Raw genomic sequence first — 20,000 nt, forward strand, 5'->3', positions numbered from 1 at the left:
TAAAATGTAGTTTACACGTTTCAAGGAACGCCCTATGCAAATCACACATGCACGCATATAAAAAAACGACTCGTAACAACCGTAATCGTTAGTTATTCTGCAACTGCTACAATCAGAGGATCAATCAGCTACAGGCTACTATTTGACTATCATTGAGTTATACTCTCTGCTATCATCTGTGTGAGTCGTCACCAAAGTAAGTTCTTTATCTTTTACTGTCTGATCTTTACCAAATTATTGTTATCGTGATCAAGATACGTTCAGTGCTAGTACATGTAGTTTTAGTTCTGTTGTTTCTACTATTCTGGTACTTTGGATGAAATGTTCTCAGCATTCTTTTTATGCTATGAGGTGTTGGTTATGTCTATTAGTCTTTCTAAAAACTGCCTTTTTTAGTCAGCTGGTTAAGTACCAATTATGTCTGTTTTATGCCTATGTAGCTAATGGATTATCTTAGCTGTATTGTATTTAATTATCGTTTTCAGAACTCGAACCTACATATACTATACACTACAGTACACTACACTACTTTGTTCTAGTCATTTGTACCACATCTACAAACTTTGCTACCTTCAAGTCTACATGTACTTCATCAGTTATTTTGGGAACTGTTTGCTACCGTAATTTATCTCTTGTCATCACCGTCTCTACTAGTGTGTCTCTTGAACCTTGAACTGTGATTAAATGTGTTTTTAATCATTCTGCAAACTGAGTTCGAATTGTCTATCGCCTTGCATGTTGCTACCCCTGTAATTGTTAAGTTTCTGACTATGACGCAACCTTAGGATCTTGGCAGTTACATGTCCTACAGTTTTCTTGGTAACAATTAATTACTCTCCCCGCCATGAATACCAGCAAACATAACTCATGATTTAATTTCTCCATGAGATTGGCCAGTCCTGTCTACTCTTTTAGTGAATCAAGAGGAAGAGCAAAATTTTGAGAAAATGCCAAAAATGCACTTGTAAAAAGAGTCTTGACAAACTGCGAGCCAGTGAGCCGTGCGAGTCATGCAAGTTGGCTCATGTAAGTCGAAGTACCCATTCAAATAGCACAGATAAACAGTATGTAAGTCTAAGCACCCATTTTAAAACGGTTAGCTTTCAATAACTACGTGAATCGCATGTTGACTTGCATGGCTCCCATGGCTTGAAAGCTTGCTTTTTGTACAACCTCATCAAAAATGGAGAGACACTAATTCAACAAAGAAAACTATTTGAGTCTGATGCACTTTCATCAAGGCAGGAAGTAAAGATCAAGCAGTTGTAACTTTTCAATCTACATTGCTTGGCCAATTAGAATGCAATGATAAATGTACGCTGCGTTTCTAGATAAAAAGAATTTTGAACAAATAATATTCCTATCCTTGAATTTGACTTTCTTATCCCCTCTTTTAGTGGGGGCCCAGGGATGTTTGTTATTTATGGAAGAAGTACAGATGAACAATACAGTGGCTATAATTTGCTCCAATATGCAGAATTCAAAGCAAATGATTCAATAAAAGTTTGAAGATAGTGTTAACTGAGTGATGTGTCATGTTTTTTTCACAGCCCCGTGCTGTTTTAAGCACTGTTTTGCGAAATGAATATTTGACCTCAGTGGTTAGAACTACAACCAAGGAGACAAGGCAGGCAGCAATCAGCCGCCAGTGCGTGACCTAGTCCACTTTAAGTTGGAACTGACACCAAACCAGTGAAATTCTCGCCTTAAAAACACCAGCATTCGATCGATTAGGGAGGGCGTTACTAAACACAGGAACGGAACGGAATATACCGGAATAAACCGGAATATGCCGGAATGAGGCGGAATGACACCGGAATGAAACGGAATGAAACGGAATGAACAAGAATGGTACCGGAATATACCGAAACGAGCCGGAATGACACCGGAATGAGGCGGAATGACACAAATAAAGCGGAATAAACCGGAATATGCCGGAACAAGGCGGAATGACTCTGGAATAAAACAGAATGACACCGGAATGAGACGGAATAAACAAGAATGGTACCGGAATATACCGGAACGAGGCGGAATGACAACAGAATAAGGCAGAATAAACCAGAAGGACGCCAGAATCAAACTGATTAGCGTGGACCGGAATGACAAGGAACAAAAAGTAGTTTTTATCAGTCTAGACTGTGGAAGAATAATTGTTGCAGAAGAGAGAGACTGACTGAAAAAAAATACATTAAAGGGGAAGTAACAAGCCTTGGAACGAGTCTCAATATGTTCTCACAATTCTTCATGTAAATATATTATCAACGATCGATCCTTTTTCTGTGCTTCTGACTTCTTTCTTCAAACAAGGAAACACTGCGTTCAGGCTCGATGGCATTATTGCCAACAATCGGGAAGAGAAAAAGAGTCTTCCGCCCGTTTGCGCGAATCCATTTCCGTATATCTGCATCACGTGTGGGTCATGGGAAGCAGGCAAGCAGCAACGGTAATTAGTTTGTGGCTCGCTGAATTTGATTGTGATTGGTCAATAGACAACTGACCAGTCAGAATGAAGTAAAAATGTTCACGGGTTTTCTGACTCGCACAGTGAAAGCCGCCTCCGAGATCCATAGACAAAAACAAGTAGAATAACATTGTTTCTCTTGCTACTGCATTTGTTCACGAAGAAAATATTACTTCCACAACAAATAATTATTCATTCAGCGACAGATATACCTGTCAATTTTTTTTTCGTAATCGAAGTGTTCCAAAGGTTACAAAAGGCAAAAACACATGCCATTCCCTTAGGGAATCACGTGACACAACAAAAGCTTACTGAAACAACCGAAAATCGGTCGGCGCTAACTAACACACCAACTTTTGTAATTTCCAGGTTCATTCATTCTCTCTCTTCTGCAACAATTATTCCTCCACAGTCTAGACTGATAAAAATTACTTTTTGTTCCTTGTCATTCCGGTCCACGCTAATCAGTTTGATTCTGGCGTCCTTCTGGTTTATTCTGCCTTATTCTGTTGTCATTCCGCCTCGTTCCGGTATATTCCGGTACCATTCTTGTTTATTCCGTCTCATTCCGGTGTCATTCTGTTTTATTCCAGAGTCATTCCGCCTTGTTCCGGCATATTCCGGTTTATTCCGCTTTATTTGTGTCATTCCGCCTCATTCCGGTGTCATTCCGGCTCGTTTCGGTATATTCCGGTACCATTCTTGTTCATTCCGTTTCATTCCGGTGTCATTCCGCCTCATTCCGGCATATTCCGGTTTATTCCGGTATATTCCGTTCCATTCCTGTGTTTAGTAACGCCCCGATTAGGGATGCCCCCGTACCTTTGCCAAATTTGAGCTTCGTTTTTCGAAATTCACCAAGAAAGGCTATCGTGAAATCCATAATAAAGTTTTTTCAATAGGATCAGTGCAAAATTCTGGACCAAAGGCGTCTGAGGTATGCACGTTGATTCAAATCCACCAATCATCATATTGCGGCCGTTGACAGTTGAGCACCAATCATATTGAAAAAACTTTATTATGATTTTCAGGATAGCGTTTCTGGGTGAATTTTCGAAAGATGAAGCTCAAATTTGGCAAATATAAGGGGACATCCCTAATTGATCGGTTGCTGGTGTTTTTAAGGTGAGAATTTCACTGGTTTGGTGTTAGTTCCAGCTTAAAGTGGATCAAGCACAGTTCTTTCACATTCTAATTTTTCTCACATGTACCATACTTACAGAGAGTCTCAAGGACCTGGTCAGATTTCTACGTCGTGATGACACCACATGTGAGATCAGACGTCAGCTTGGCTATTCTGAAGTCCTGCAAAATGTATGTCTCACTGTTGCTTGTTAATTCTATAATTAAATGTGCTGCATTTAAGTGGCTCATGTTCCTGTTTAGACCTCTCATGTTTGTCTATCTATGATAATTTCTGTAGCCATCATGAAATTCCTGCCTTTACAGTATAATATTTTTTGTTTGAAATGGCACAGTTGGTTGAGCACCGGGCTGCCATGCGGGAGGTCGTGAGGTCTACTCTGCCCAAACCAAGACAGCAAAATCTAAGTGTCAGCTTTAAGAGGGAATGGATTTATTAGTTTTGCAATTCTGTATCAAGTGGCCACCTGTGTAATAGGGCAGGAGTTCTTGAAATCCTTGTCTTACATGTAGCAACTCTGCTGCTAAGTAGAATTTAGGTGCCTGAGACAGGCAGGCAGTGCCTTGATGGAGACTTTTTTCATGGCTGGGAAATCCTGGCAACCCAGTCGTGAGCTGGTTTCTGACGATTGCAGACTGCAGACTAACCCTAAATCACAGTTATCAAAAGCTAACCATTTTTAATTGGGTGCTTAGACTTAAATACTGTTTATCAGTGCTTCTTGAAATAGTTGCTTGAACTTAATTACTGTTTATCAGTGCTATTTGTAGGCAGTCTACAGTCTGTCATCTGCGGTTGTCATACACCTGTCATGAGCCCCAAGGCAGCATGGGAGAAAGGGAACTGTGACGCTGATAAAAAAAAAAATAGTGGGAAAGATGGAGAGAAGGAAACGGATCGAAGCAACTGCTCAAAACTCTCCCCAAACACTTTTTTCTGCTACACAACCACAATGTCACAGTTACGCCCTATACAGTACCGCTCAGATATACGTTAACTGCGCATACACAGTGTATACGCATATACACGTATGCTTATGCGCACATACGCATATACTTATACGCACAGACGCGTATACTTATACGCACAGACGCGTATATTCATGCGCGTTTGATTTTCCTTTGTTATTCAGTACCATAAATTTCCTTTGTGTTGCATTGTTGAGTAGAACAAAGAACTTTTGGATCGGAACAAAGCCACGAGCCGATAACAGAAAATTTACATACTGCAAAAGCTATCATGTTACAAACGCGCGGGTCGCTTCCCGTCGTGAATTTTTTGGATAACAAGCAAAAGTAATTCAATGTTTATGAATCAGAAGGGAAACAAAAATTTGTCTTAAGTTTGGCATTCAAATGCGTGTATCGTTTGCGACCCTTTACGCAAAAAGGGCCTTATGGATTCATTGAAAACCGGCAAATTTTTTTCATTGCCCCGGTGCGTGAATTTCAATTTTCATGGCGTGAATACGCCGTAATCACTCTACGATAAGAAACTTTCACTCTTGGCATGAAACTATTCATGCCGTGAATGATCGGGAAAAACTTTCACGTCGTGAAATTAAGGGTTAAAATTCACGCGGTGAAATTGGGAGTGAAAAATAATATTCACGGGTGTGAAATTGATCCAATCGAAAGATAAATCAACAATTCATTTCCATTTTACCTTTCCGTTCAATTAAAAACTTTTTATGAAGAGAAGCGACCAACTCATAAATGGGAATTTCTTTAGTATCGTATCATTTTGATACTGCTGGTTTTAAACTGATAGCAAATTAAAGTAGAAGGGAATGCCCAAACAACGATCTATCAAAATTTGCATACGACTCACATCAAGAGCTGAGGAAATCGTGACAGGTAATGCAACACCTTTCAAATAGGAGCAGAACTTCCGTCGAATTCGGGGAGGTAAACTCGAAGATTTTCCGAGAATTGCATGTTTATTGATGGTGTGCCTTTTGTATATTATTAATTCTCTCTTTTGATAGTGTGGAACAAAATAACTCTGAACCTGAACTGTATGTTTATCGATGAAATAAACAACCGTGCGTCGGTTCGTCATATTCCGAACGCGACAGCTGTTTGTGGAAGTGCGTCTTTGTCATGTAGTTCGTAGTCGTGTACCATTTTAGTGCTTTCAAGCTTATAACAATAAGCAAAACAATAAGCAAGCTAATGAGGCAGACGCGTATATCGGTATACGCACATACGTGTATGGTTATACGCACATACGCGTATGGATATACGCACATACGCGTATAGGTATACGCACATACGCGTACAGATATATGCGTATTGTGCGCATATTTTGGTTAACGTATTTCTGAGCGGTACTGTAGCACACAAGCACGGGAAAACAAAGAGCGCATGTCTGCCCTCATGTTTAACCCACATGTGCCATACTTCGTCTATTTGATCTGCCTATCCAGTTGTTCCAATTGTAGTGATGCCTTTGGCTAGTAGAAAGATCCCACTTCTGACACCATATTAAATCTGCTTTAGCACAAGAGAAGAATAAATTTCCAAAACACAACAAGGTTTTATAATGGTGTCCCTTCCATTCTTTACTTGTCACCTGCTCTGTCAGGGGCTTAACTGTAACTTCATGTTACTACACGTATGAACAAGGGGCCTAAAGGGCCCCTTTTCTCTAGTGTCAGGGGGCATACCACATTTAGAAGAATGCTCCCAAATGCCACGTTTCAAAAGGAAAATTGAGTGATCATCTTGAGACAACTTCATGTTGTCATTGTAAGTTAAGCCGACACTTTTCGTCGGCTGTCGGTGTACTTATTGAAACCACTGGTTCCTGTTGTTAACCCCTTGAAATGAATACATAACTGCGTTAAATGAAAGATCTCTCACATTGGCCACATGGTGGCAAAATTAAGAAATAAAAAAATGTAAATACGATTATATATGTACTAGAAATTATTCAATCATGAGCAGTTCTGTTGATGACTATCCACCATGCAGCACAATTTGTTTGTGATGGAGGCAATTAAAGTTCTACATCTGCATTATGTCATTTTCTACCTTAGAATGTTCACTGTGCTTTCTTTCTATTTTTCTTCAGCCAGATAATGTTCAAAGAAGTATTGTACATATGGTATGGTGTAATTGTTAAACAGTGGAAATTGTTTCAATAATTATGTTGTTGCAGGATCTTGTGGCTATTTTGAAAAGTTGTTCATCAAAGGAGAAAGATATTTTTGACATGGTTATAAGGTATTGACAATATTGATAAAATGAAACTGACACAATGATTTTTTAGGAAAACAGTTGCAGTTTTTTAAAAGTACTATAGACCTGATCATTTACAAAAAAAAGAACAAATAAACTGCATTTTTGTAATGATTTTATAGGTACAGATAAAGTGTTAAGGTTTTTTAAAACACCAAGTTTTCTTTCCTTTTGCCAAATGTAGGCTCATGGTAAACTTGACTCAACCTGCAGTGCTATGCTTTGGAAACAATATCCCCGAAGACAGAACTGGCCAGCATTATTATTTGGACCTTGTCACACAGTTACAATCCTACAAAGAGGTATATCTAAACCTTCCACCTGTAAGAGATCCCCCCTTACAATTAAAAGGATCATGCCTCAGTTGTTCAAAAGGTTGATAACGCTATCCACGGGAAAATCACTATTTGGTGGATAAACACTAGAAAAACTGATTGAGTTATCCAGTTGATAGTGATTTATCTAGTGGATAGCGCTATCCACCCTTTGAACAACTGGGGCCTGGTGTTAGACAAAGAAAAATCTGTAAGTGGCCCTCTTATTGGGCTCAAAGGTTTAGAGGGGACCCGCATGTTGTAAACTGTTTTGCCCCCAAGGGTTTTCCTGTATATTGATGAGTAAAATGGTCTGGCATCACACAGATTAAAATCTATAAGAGGTTGTTTTAAGAGGGAAAGGGTTTAAGATGGAAACTACATATACAGTACCCTCCCGCTGCTTCATCTACTTCCAATACAGAGAGAGTGAATAGGCATCATCCAGGAACTTAACCGATTTCTAAGGCCAGAGATACATGGTAGACTGTCCCTAGCTGATTCGCTTACTTTTCTTCTTTCGTAAATAGGCATTCACAGAAAAAGAAGTAATGTCAGTTATTGGAAGAGAACTTGGAAGGTTACTTCAAATGGTATAAAACTTTGACTTTATTGCCCCTTCTACAGTGTAGTAGAGTAAAGTGTCGATTATGTATGGTACCTTGAAATACGGGACTTAGTTGAAGTGATTTGGTTTCGTATAATCATCTTAAGTTTTTACAATGAGACATTCTAATCAAAGGGCCTTGTTGAGTGAAAATTAGAATTTTGTTTGAAACGTTGGTTTTTTGAAAAACAAATTATTTTGCAGTAGCAGATTGTAGCATCCAATAACATATTTATTACTTTTTATCAATCTTTCCTAGGAATGGGATGAAAGACTCGAAGAAGACTCACTTTTGATTGAAAGAATCCTGTTGCTCATAAGAAACATTCTTCACATACCAGCAAATAAACAAGCAGAGAAGGTAATTACATTGCTTTGAGGATGTTCGAAGGGCAGACATATAGCTTATATATAATGTTATTAAATGGATGTGTTTTCAATTTAGTGAGAAAACAGCTAGTGGTTCAGTTAATACTGTTAATTATTAACTTTTTTTTAACATTCAAATTAGAGAACAGATGATGATGCTAGCATTCATGATCAGGTTATATGGTAAGCCTTATGGTATTCACCTCTTTTCAAGATACCTTTAGAGTTATAAAGGCAGGATACATGTACCTACAATGTACATTTCCACTACTCCTACAGACCCCCTCTTTTGACCACCCGAAAACAACATAGAATGTTTATTGGTAACAGTTGAGATTTTGCCGACACGAGTGGTCTATCCAGACAACCAGTGACTCAAATCTTTAGTTTGTTTTGGGGTGGTCCACAGAGGGGTACCGTAGGAGTAGTCTGTGGACTGGTCCGTAAGGCAGTCCATGGATCCGATCCTTGGGAGGTCCACAGACCAGGGGTCAGTGTTTTCGGGTCACCCCATCTGCCACTTACAGTAGGGATCCATTTAATATGTTATTTTTGACTTAAGACTGATCTCTGAGATGGGCTGAAAGTCCCTGTATTTATTATTTTATACGTACATGTACATACATTCTTTATTACTTACTGTAACAGTTAACAGTCCTTTTGTTTAATCATACAATTACATGTAGGAATCTACATACTAATGGCATAGATGATCTCTTGCTCTTCATTGCAAGTTCACCAGATGAGGTAAATTAATTATTGAAATTGTAACTGTAACACATGAGTTGTCATACGTGTAAATTAAATATATCAGACAGGGATGAATTAAGAATTAGCTGCAATTAAATTTTCCATTTTTTCCATTAATGCTTGGTTGTGGTATATGTGTAGTATCAGAGTCTGGAAGCCATTTGTACTTATAATTTTAGATTTATTTAAATTGCATTATCCTTCACTTTTAGATAGCCTGTAGTGTCTAAGGGTACTGCCTAAGAAATTTTCTGGGAGCCCTTCGGGCATCCAACATTAAAAGTTAGTAGCCCAAGTGATTTTTTCAGGAGCCCAGAATTAATTAATTAACCAAAGACCCGGAAATGTCGTGGTACAAGCAATTTCCATCTCCAATTACTTTACAAGTGGTCAAGTCTAGCTGGTGGAGCATCACATGGAACAAGAGACTGAGCCAGGAAATCTTGTGACGTACAGCTCCTTGAATCTTCGAAATGACGGATAAAGCTATTTTAGTTTATTTGGCATCAAGCTATTTCAGCTATTTTAATTCAATTCATAGTTTAGCCTTTCAACATTTCATGTCAGAATAGTAAAAGTGCATGGTTTGCTTGTTTGTTATTTTTTCGCTCGCACGTCTTAAGTGCATAAAGATCCAGGTATTTGGAGTTAGGGAAGAACCTTCCGCGATCCGTCATCGTATCACGGAAATGCATGTTTAGTTATATCACTGAAATGACTAGGTAATTCCTAGCCTGCAGTGCAGGCGGTTTTGGTGGTTTTCATCTTTCGATCTTTCGAGTGTCTTGCCGCCATTTTGGATTCGCTGCAGACTGGGAGAATTGGGGCGAGAATGACAAACTGTCGGAGGGGGTGGGGGCGGGGAAGGAACACGCTTGGTAAACTTTTTACCTCGCCCCAACTCTCCACTGTTTTTCTATTTCAAGATGGCGGCCTGAACATCCGATGGAAATATATATCCACTCGCCCCCGCCAAAATCCGCCTGCACTGCAGGCTAGGTAATTCCACCTTTACTCGACTTCTGAATGACAACATGAGAAAAAAAAAAGGTATTGCTTACTTGTTGCGAGAGCTCCATTGGTGTTACCGGGCAAAAAAAAGCAATTAATGCGGGAAAAAGGAGATTTGCACATGTGGCACGTTAAAATGTTTGGTATGTACTATGGTGCAGACATCACCAAAACATGAAATTTTTTTCTTTCAGCATTCAAGGTTAAGAAATCACATTACAAATAATATTATACCACGTTTTACTAGTAGGCTCTTGAAAGCCGATGGGATGAACATTAATTAATTCCTTTGTCGTGTAACTTTCCACAAGTTTAACTGCCCTTACGTATGTAAATATTAATAAAAACAGAGGGAACGTATGATCAGGTTGGTTTCCCATATTTGGGAATCACATTGCAACCCAGTCTCCGTGCTCTACCAGGAGGTAACGCTGCGAAAGCCCTCAGCAATGTTATGTTAATGTTAGCATAGTTTCAAGTCAAAGAGTCGTTTATTTGTGGAATTTGCTTGGCTGCCGTCTCTCCAACCATACAGCTTTTTTCATAGTTTAATCTCCAGCAAGAAAGTAAGGATGAATCACCTTGTGATAAGTTAGGCTCCCGTTTGGGCTACTTGTTCAGAACTTGGTTGCCCGCGCTTGCAAGTAAGGCGCCCCGGGCGACCGTTAGGCAGCATCCTTGGTGTCCAAAGCATTGTGGTGTCTTAATCTGGCAGCCATCTTGAGAGCTTGTTAAGATTGAAAGTGTGTTGAGTTTTCGAATAATCTGCTGTGTTGATTTGCTAGCTGATGCCAACATCACTCACTGAAACAGATTTGTGATGGATATTATAACTTTTGTTTATTACAGCAGAGATGGAGTATGCATATATTGGAAATTGTTTCATTGATGTTTAGGGAACAGGTTTGTTGGTTTGCTTTTGATTAATGCTATGGCTTTTTAAAAATAATATTGTTCATCTATATACAGATCTTGAAGATTCATTCAGGCAATATCACATGTGTAGTTTCCAAAAAATAATAATTATTATTATTTGAATGTATTGATTGTATTTGGTGTGGATGGAAAGTTATTGTTACTCAGCTGTTTCTTACATGAAATATGAATGTGTGATGTTGTAGAGGTATTTTAATACCTTATAACTTAAAAGTTATTTAAGCCTTCCCCAGCCGAGATTGAAACTTCTAGATCTTACTCTGGCCATGCAATGCCAGACAAATTTACCAGTACTTGCTAATCACAATAATGATATTAGCAATATAGCAACCTCTGAAATTCAGGATGTTAACGGCGTGCTGTAGGGTGCAGAATTTCCATTCTTTAATACTGGTAATTAGAGCATTCAGACTATTACTGTGATAATTAATATACCGGTACAATGACACATCAACTTAATTGTATCCAAAATTACAGAGAGATACATGTGTAATATACATGTGCCTACCTAATTAATATTTTTACTAGTGGGTTTTATCCATGACATTTTCAATTTTTTTTTTCAGAATCCGGAGAGTTTAGCTAAAGCAGGTCAAGGAAGATCCACAACTGAAAAGAAAGATGATAAAAGGTACAGTGGTGTACGTATTATTTGATGGAAGGTCCCTTGTCATCACTTACAAAATTGTACATGTATCTCACGGCCATAATGTTCACAAACATGATGCAGGAACTCGCCAATCAGGAAGTTCATCCAGCGCTCCTAGCTTGGATTACGGCGTTCTTGACAATTGTGAGGGCCACAAGTTTATTAGCTGTGCTATTTAGTGTTACCCTCGTAAAATAAAGACATTACTTACTAAAGCGGAAGCAGGCAGTTAGAATCGGAGTAAGTCTGTCAGATTGGTTAACACTAAAAGGAGGAGTGCCCCAAGGGACCAAATTGGGTGTGATCCTCTTTACAGTGATGGCTAATAAATTGCTGCCTGATTGGCAGCTTGGCATCAAATATGTTGATGATACCAGTGCTCTCGAAATAATTACAAGGAAGTCTACTAGTTTACTTAATATTGCAGCGTCAGACATTCATAATTTTGCCATGACTCATAATTTGAGACTCAATCCAACTAAGTGTAAAGGAATGCATTTAAATTTTCACTTATGTCCAGGTTGGACCCTAATTAGATGCACGCCCAATTTTGACATCCAACACAAAGTGTCCCTTTAAGTCCAAGCATTTGCTACCTATTTTCAACAAAAGGTAAGGGTAAAGGTTAGTGTTATTTTTGGCTTTGGGTAAATGCAGCAGTTAGTCTTCACTTAAAGAGCAGCATTTTGGGGACACTTTGTGACATAAATTGTCTGTATTCTGAGACACAAGTGATGTTGAAGTTGGCTAGAAGAGCAAGGGGACACTTCGTGATGCTTATTGAAATCCGTGTGCATCTAATTAGGGTCAAACCTGGACATATCACTAAATTTTTTACACAATGCCAACTGTCCCATAAACCCTATAATAATTGGTGGTAATGTTATTGAGTGTGTTAACACCTACATGTATAAGATCTTAGGGTTTATTATGGACAAAGACCTTAAGTGGAATAGTTATGTCGAGTACATCACTAAGAAAGCCTGTAAATATATTCGCTTAGAGTACTGCGTAGAGCGCGGTGTGCCAAGCCAACATCCTGAAGATAATTATATCTAAGTAAGGTGCACCCAGTCCTAGAGTATGCTGTCCCAGTTTGGCTGGCCATTCCCGCCTACCTTTGTGATGCCACAGAGCGAGTTCAAAAAAGGGCACTCTACATAATCTACAGTACAGTGTAAGCGACAGCTGTATTATCCAACCAATGAAACACTTGTTATCCAGGCTTTTATACTGTATGTGTACATGACAAATGTATTTTTGGTTTCGAAAAAGGAGTGTCTAGAAAACGCAGACCAAGAAAACGCAGACCTAGAAAACACAGACCTAGAAAACACAGTCATACCTAGAAAATGCTGACCTGGAAAATGCAGACCTAGGCAATCTTTGCTTTTATTACTGTATCTTGGGTAAAGGGTGATAATATCCTGATAATCATAGGGAAATCATGGGAATAATGTAGCTACATTGTATACAGACATACATACACTGGTTGGTTTTCTGCCATTTTTCAGTTATACATGTAGTACAGCATAAATACAGCATAAATTTTATGCTAGAACCCATAGCATCGCCTTACTCGTGCTTGCTACAACGTTTAACTTTTTTGGACTAAAATACATTTTCACCTGTTTTAGCCAGTAACACGGTGCACCTGTTATGGGTACTAATGGGTAAAAAATGATAAATGATAAATCCGACGGTATAAACCTAACCAAGCCGTGTGGAAGCATAAGGCTTGGTTAGACTGCTTACCGTAAGACTGCCAAGTGTCGTCAAGTTCACTGAGTATTAAATGAAGTTCCTGTAGTTTACAAAGTTGCTAGGCACAACAGACGGCATGTGACGACTCACGCAATGTGTGCGTTTGTACATGTAAACAGTGAACATGAATGACCGAATTCTTCCTTGATAAGTGTTTTGTGTGCTGCCTTTAGGTTGGCCGTTATTTCATTGGTTATTTCTAAATAATGTGCTGTTAAAGTAAGGAAATGTACTCATGATGCAATTCTGCCTGATGCAATAGCACTTCTTTGTATAATAACTGCTGAAGGAAGTTTATTTCCTCTTAGGTCTGCTAACTGAAGTTTTTTTTGGCATAAACATAACTTTGCAAAACACTGTTTAATTCAGTAAAAGTTATGAAGTAATGTTACCAACACCAAATACATGTACCGTAGTTATTCGGTTGTAAGGCGCACTCGGTTATAAGACGCACCCCAAACTTTGCAATTTAATCAAGCTAAGTTCTCAAACTGAAAATTACGCGAAAATACTCGGTTATAAGACGCACCCGAAAATTGAGAGTTATCAAAAGGATGTGATGAATTTGAGAACAACTATCCTTACACAATTGGCATGCGAACTCTTTTTGTTAACGTAAACAAAGTGAAAAAGTCACACGTTTAATGATAATTATAGGCAAAAACAAAAGCTAAAAGTTGACACCTGAAAATCATAACATACAACGCATACACTTTTATTTGAACCTTCCGACGTAATAAATAGTCAGAGTTCAGACTTCAGACGTCAAGCGAAAGCGAACGGCGATAAACTCCCACCGAAAGTCATATTCAAAGGTGTTCGACAGCTGAATATCAACACGCCACCAAGGATGCAACCTTCAGTGCACAAGAAAGGCTGGATAAACGAAGAAGGTATGTTTTATCTCCACACTGTTTTTTCAGAGAAGAAACTTTTCATGCGATCGACAAACTCGAAACAAGGTTCAACCGATTGTGTTGTTTTCATGGGTATCACGTTACTGAGCACGTGCTATTAAGCATGTATGCAAATTTCCGTTTGTTTACTTTTCTCTTGACGTCGTTTAGTGTTAAAGGTCTCTAAAAGCGCTATTCTTTTTTTAAATTGACAACTAGTGTCCTTTTCTTGTGTTGTTTAAACTGCAAGTTCTTCTCAAATTGTGATCTTAAGATTTTGTTGCGCAAAAATACTTGGCTATAAGACGCACCCCAATTTTAGCACTAACTCGCCACCCAAAGACAGATTTTTCTTGAAAAAACCGTGCGCCTTATAACCGAATAACTACGGTAGTTATCTTCTAGGTCTGCGTTTTCTAGGTCTGCGTTTTCTAGACACCCCAAAAAAGGTTCTTTTGTATCTTTTTTCGTCTAAGTCTGACCTTATTTTATTTGGAGACTTGAAATTCAAACTTGTGCAAATTTGTCTTCGTTTTATCATTGCCATTTTGGTGAGAAGTATGGGCAGCCATCGCCGCCAAAAACACATGGAACAGAGAAAAAAGAAATGGTTTAGTGATGGTTTGCCAAACAAAATAAGTGGTTTTGAAACGAAACTGTCGAAAAACAAAAGGTTGAGTGTTCTTTTGTGAAGCGGCTTATTTAAAATTGAAATGGTTTAGATTGTTTTTGAAATTGTTCAGACGACGATGTTAACACGGAACAGACTAATTCAAATTGGTTTGTTCAACTGAGAATCCATCCGTGACTGAAATGTGAAATGATCATGTCTGGCAACAAATGATCTTGTGCCCCGTAGCTGAATGGTTTACTCAAAGAAGGCATGATTCAGCTAATTGACAACTGACTCAACTCACCGGCAAATGGTTTAATCAAATATCAAATGGTTTAACAGGGTTCGACACCTGGCTACCTGCATTACTAGCCACCGGACTAGTGAATTTCTAGAATTTACTAGCCCGAAGCAAAACTTGGTAGCCCGGATCAATTTCCCTCGAAGTCTACTTCAACCCCAAACACGCAAACCTTACTCTAAACTTATTGGCATTTTGTCTTCCATTGTGATAACAATGTGTTATTAAGGAAAAAGCTAACACAATGTTCGTTTCACATTCACTTGTGCACGCGGCGAAGGCTAACCGTAGAATGCCAGTGCACAAGCCATGGGAAGCTCGCTTTCCACGATGGATTAAAAGTTCTCTTTCTGTGAGTGCTCCCATAAATCTTACTGCTTTCCTGTCTACTCGTACTTTCAGTTTCGGCCGCTTTCCCCGTTTTACATGGTGGCGCCTCGTAATTTGTCAAAAATCGCGCCATCTTCACAATCGCTTCAAGTGCGAAGCGATGGTGCGAGGCGATGTGCAAGGCACACAACATTGGTAGGGAGAAGACTGGGGAAAGACATTAACCATTAAGTCTGGGAACTAGCGATGTTTACGAACGACACGCAAGATAAAAAAGACGCCAGAATATGATAGATTTATGTTTTCTTTGTAAAATTATTGGTATTATCGTTACATTTTAAACTTTCTTGTTTTTTTAATCAACTGTGAACTTCAAACTAAAACTAATCATACCTAGTTTATTTCCATTTTTCTACTAGCTAGCGGGCTATTAAACGTGGTTTTTTACTAGCTTGACAAAATTTTTACTAGCCCCGGGCTACCAGGCTGGTGGAGATGTCGAACCCTGTTTAAGAGACAGGCAATCAATTCAGTGCAAAGTCAACTGGACAAGAGAAGACTGAAATGGGTCAGTTAAAGAAGGAACGGTTCAAGTAGTCAATGAATGACTTTACTCACCGGCAAATGGTTTAATGACCGGGCAAGTGATTCAGTGCAATTTGTCAAATGGACAAGACAAGACTGAAATGGTTTAGTTAAAGAACGAATGGTTCAGCTAATTGACAGACGACAATTCACTCACCGGCCAATGGTTTAATCAAGTGTCAAATGGTTTAATAGCCGGGCAAGTGATTCAGTGCAAGGTCAAATGGACAAGTCAAGACCGAAGTGATTTAGTCTGCGGGGGGTCTGACGTAAATATCAGTCTGTCGTCAGTCCGATAAATCTTGGCACAAACCTGACAGGCATTGGGTACTTTTGGTGAAATTGTTTTCGTCGTTCTTTTTGCATGAAGTATTCTTTTTGTTTTTCGAGAGCAGGGCTAAATGTACAATGTAACTGCATGATTAATGATGTCCACAGCATGAAGATAAACAAGATAAGGTTTTATTTCCCAGTTCAGAGTTGTCTTCTTGATAGGTTTACTCTGTTTTTGTACATAAAATGGAAACTGTGTCGAAGTGGGGTTTCGTAAAGAACACAGTCTCCTTGGCAGCCGTCTTTCGGGTGTCACACAACAAGCTTTGCGTGACATCCTGACCATTGACTACTGTACCTGAGTGACTGAAAAGAAGGGTCCTTAAGGTAATCCCCTTTAAAATGACGTACTATCCAGATTTTTGTCAGACTTGGCACAATAATTAATATTCATACACAGGGCACTAAAAAAGGCAATAAAAAGATGGTGTCATTGTGCTTGTTTTTGTGCTGCATGCAAGCAAGGTGGTGACTCAAACACCAACCGGATTGGTGTTACTGTGACCTTGGTTTTTTTGTTGTACATAAAAATCTTGTGACACAGTGGTCTCTTCTGGTGATCCACCTTCCCACACGCTTGCCGTGGGAGAACGGCTGTGCTGTTCCCAACCCAGCTTACCACATTTGTTGTGTGGAGCTGCCACTTAAAGGGGTGTCTAAGACACTCGCCTGGTACAGTATGTTAGCCGTGCCATGCTGATGAGGCCTAGCAAGGCCGAAACAGCTGTCCATGGCTGCTAATTGACTGGGTGAAATGGTTGTGTGCATGCGTGATGTGTTGGCCACACTGGGTTGGTGTTTGTGTCACCTTGCTTTTTTTCTTGTACTCAGAAGAAAGGGCATGCAGCGCATAAACAAGCTTGGTGACACCACCTTTTTGTTGCCTTATTTTAGTGTCCTGTGTATGAATATCAATTGTGCCAAGTTTGTCAAAATTCTGGATAGTGCATCATTTTGTAGGAAACTACCTTAAGGACCCTTCTTTTTAGTCAGTCTTGTAGTCAATGGTCAGGATGTCACACAAAGCTTGTTGTGTGACATCCTGAAGACAGCTGCAAAGGAGACTACGTTCTTTACAAAACCCCACTTCAACACAGTTTCAAAAACCCCACTTCAACACAGTTTCCATTTCATGTACAAAAACAGAGTAAAACTATCGGGAAGACAACTCTGAACTGGGAAATAGGACCTTATCTTGTTTATCTTCATGCTGTGAACATCATTAATCATTTACATTTAGCCCTCCTCTCGAAAAACAAAAGGAATACTTCATGCAAAAAGAAGGAAGAAAACAATTTCACCTGGAGAACAAAAAGCCTGTCCGGTTTGTGCCAAGTTTTATTGGGCTTACTACTGATATTTACATGAGAGCCCCCATCGACTAATTAAATCATTTCAGTCTTGACTTGTCCATTTGACCTTGCACTGAATCACTTGCCCGGCTTTTAAACCATTTGACACTTGATTAAACCATTGGCCGGTGAGTGAAGTCGTCCTTCGATTAATTGAACCATTCGTTCTTTAACTAAACCATTTCAGTCTCGTCTTGTCCATTTGACATTGCGCTGAATCACTTTCCTGGCCATTAAACCATTTTCTGGTGAGTTATGTTGTTCGTCTACTAGTTGAACCGTTCCTTCTTTAACTAAACCATTTCAGTCTTCTCTTGTCCATTTGACTTTGACTGAATCAATTGCCTGTGTCTTAAACCATTTGATACTTGATTAAACCATTTGCCGGTGAGTTAAGTCATTTGTCAATTATGTGAATTGTGCCTTCTTTGAGGAACCCAATCTGCTACAGGGCACAAGATCATTTGTTCTCAGTTGAATACACCAATTTGAATTAGTGTGTTCGGTTGTAACATGGTTGTCGAAACGGTTCAAAACAATCTAAACCATTTCAATTTTGATTAAACCGGTTCACAAAAGAACACCAATAACCTTTTGTTTTTGGACAGTTTCATTTCAAAACCACTTACTTTGTTCGACAAACCATCGCTAAACCATTTCTGTTTTCTCTCTCAATTTCTTGTATTTTGGGGGATGATGGCCACCCATAGAGAGGCAAGTATTCTTTCCACATACTGTACGTATCATTATTAAACTTGTCAAATTTCAATTTTAATTGATACATACTTGTGAGGCATTGGAGCGTATGTCGGTACTATTTTGATACCAAATGTATGAACAAATTTAAGAATGGTTTATTTTTTCATCGCTTTCATTTGCAATAAATTGTTATGTGTAATCATAGCAATTGCAGCATTTTGATTGCGCATGGAAAACAAATTTAAGAAATATACTGTGATTAGTGGAGAAATGAAGTCTATTAATTATCTGAACGCTCATCGTTTGCATATGAATTATAAAAAAATTTAATGCAAAACCAGCAAGTGAAACAAACTTAGGAAATTCTGAAGTCTGATGTTCAAATCATCTTTGCTCCCATGCTGATGTTGTGCTTTCACTTGCAACTCTTTAGGCAGCCGGTCGTCATTCGTGATGAATTGGCGTAAGCCATGCCGATATACACCAATGATCAAATATTAACAAGAGCACTAAAACAATGTTTTCCATTAAAATCATTTTCGACCAGTTTAGGGGTTTGATATCCTGGGTTCTTTCCTTGGAATATTTTTCTTTTTTGTAATTAAATTTTGTTACTCTAAACAACTTGGAAGGTATAAAATTAATAGTAGTAAACCGGCAGTACTTACGAACTCCAACCGAAATTTCGTCGTTAGATTTGTGAATTTTCGTCCTGCGTTCGAATTTTCGTGTGGCTCAGCGAAGTTTCTTTGAAAATTCGGCCGAAAAGTCACACCTCATCCCCTGAAATTTTGGCGAAATTTCGAGAGAACAATAAGCGAATTTCGTCTAAATTCCTTTGCATTCTTTTTGCACAGTACATGTACTGTACCCTGAAGCTGAATCATATGCACATGCCTTACAGTTAGGTGAATTAGATAGACTCAAATGAAGTCTCCTGGCCATCCTTTACATCATCTGTTACCTAGCCCACTCTTGAATGAGCCTAAGTATTATCTAAGGCGTAACTCGCAAAAATGCTATCTTTTTAAGAACACTATAACTTGTAGGACGAAGTACGTTTAGATATTTTAGTTAGTATTCTTAATTGATGATTCTACTATTTTCACTGTAATTATTAGTTGTTAATTCTATAATTAGTATTATTACACTTGTAAATCCTAGCTTGTTAATTCAGTTTTTCTACTGCAAAAGGGTTCTCAATAAACTATTATAATAATAACTATTGTAATGTTACTGGGAAGTTCTAATCAAAGTGGTACTGAATGTTGCTAGGTACCATGCAAATGCTATACGTGAACTAATGGCATGGCGAATCAGATAGCTAACTGTTTTGTTCAGAAATTTCTTTACATTTTCTTGGCTACTTATGGCGTAAGAGTTTCCTTGATATTGATGTTATTAATACAATTATGTCATTGGTGCATTATTGATGCATATTCAACAAGATGCTCTCCACTTTAAGCTGTTTGGAAGAGACTCAGTACATGTAGCTCATTTTTTATGTGTAAAAGAAAATTTAAAGGGAGTTAATAGTGGTGGCCTTGTGCCCAGAGGCTCCCTGAGAAAATGTTTAACTTTTGTGCATGTTCTTGCACATGTACTGCCAATTGCAAGGCAATGTCTGTCTGGCTTATGATAGCG

The 20,000-nt window shown here is 38.7% G+C and overlaps 1 protein-coding gene across 1 annotated transcript in view; it reads left to right on the forward strand.

The window, feature by feature from the left end:
* The window catches only part of LOC138041415 (protein timeless homolog), a 72,084-nt gene that overhangs the window by 2,345 nt on the left and 49,739 nt on the right, over positions 1-20,000 (forward strand). Inside the window, exons 3-11 of the mRNA XM_068887205.1 lie at positions 3,684-3,775; positions 6,768-6,832; positions 7,032-7,149; positions 7,692-7,754; positions 8,028-8,129; positions 8,280-8,320; positions 8,824-8,884; positions 10,748-10,801; positions 11,401-11,465. Coding sequence (XP_068743306.1) covers positions 3,684-3,775; positions 6,768-6,832; positions 7,032-7,149; positions 7,692-7,754; positions 8,028-8,129; positions 8,280-8,320; positions 8,824-8,884; positions 10,748-10,801; positions 11,401-11,465 — 661 coding nt within the window. The remainder of the gene's footprint in view (positions 1-3,683; positions 3,776-6,767; positions 6,833-7,031; positions 7,150-7,691; positions 7,755-8,027; positions 8,130-8,279; positions 8,321-8,823; positions 8,885-10,747; positions 10,802-11,400; positions 11,466-20,000) is intronic.

The sequence above is a fragment of the Montipora capricornis genome, chromosome 1 (assembly GCF_036669925.1).
Source record: "Montipora capricornis isolate CH-2021 chromosome 1, ASM3666992v2, whole genome shotgun sequence".
Lineage (NCBI taxonomy): Eukaryota > Metazoa > Cnidaria > Anthozoa > Scleractinia > Acroporidae > Montipora > Montipora capricornis.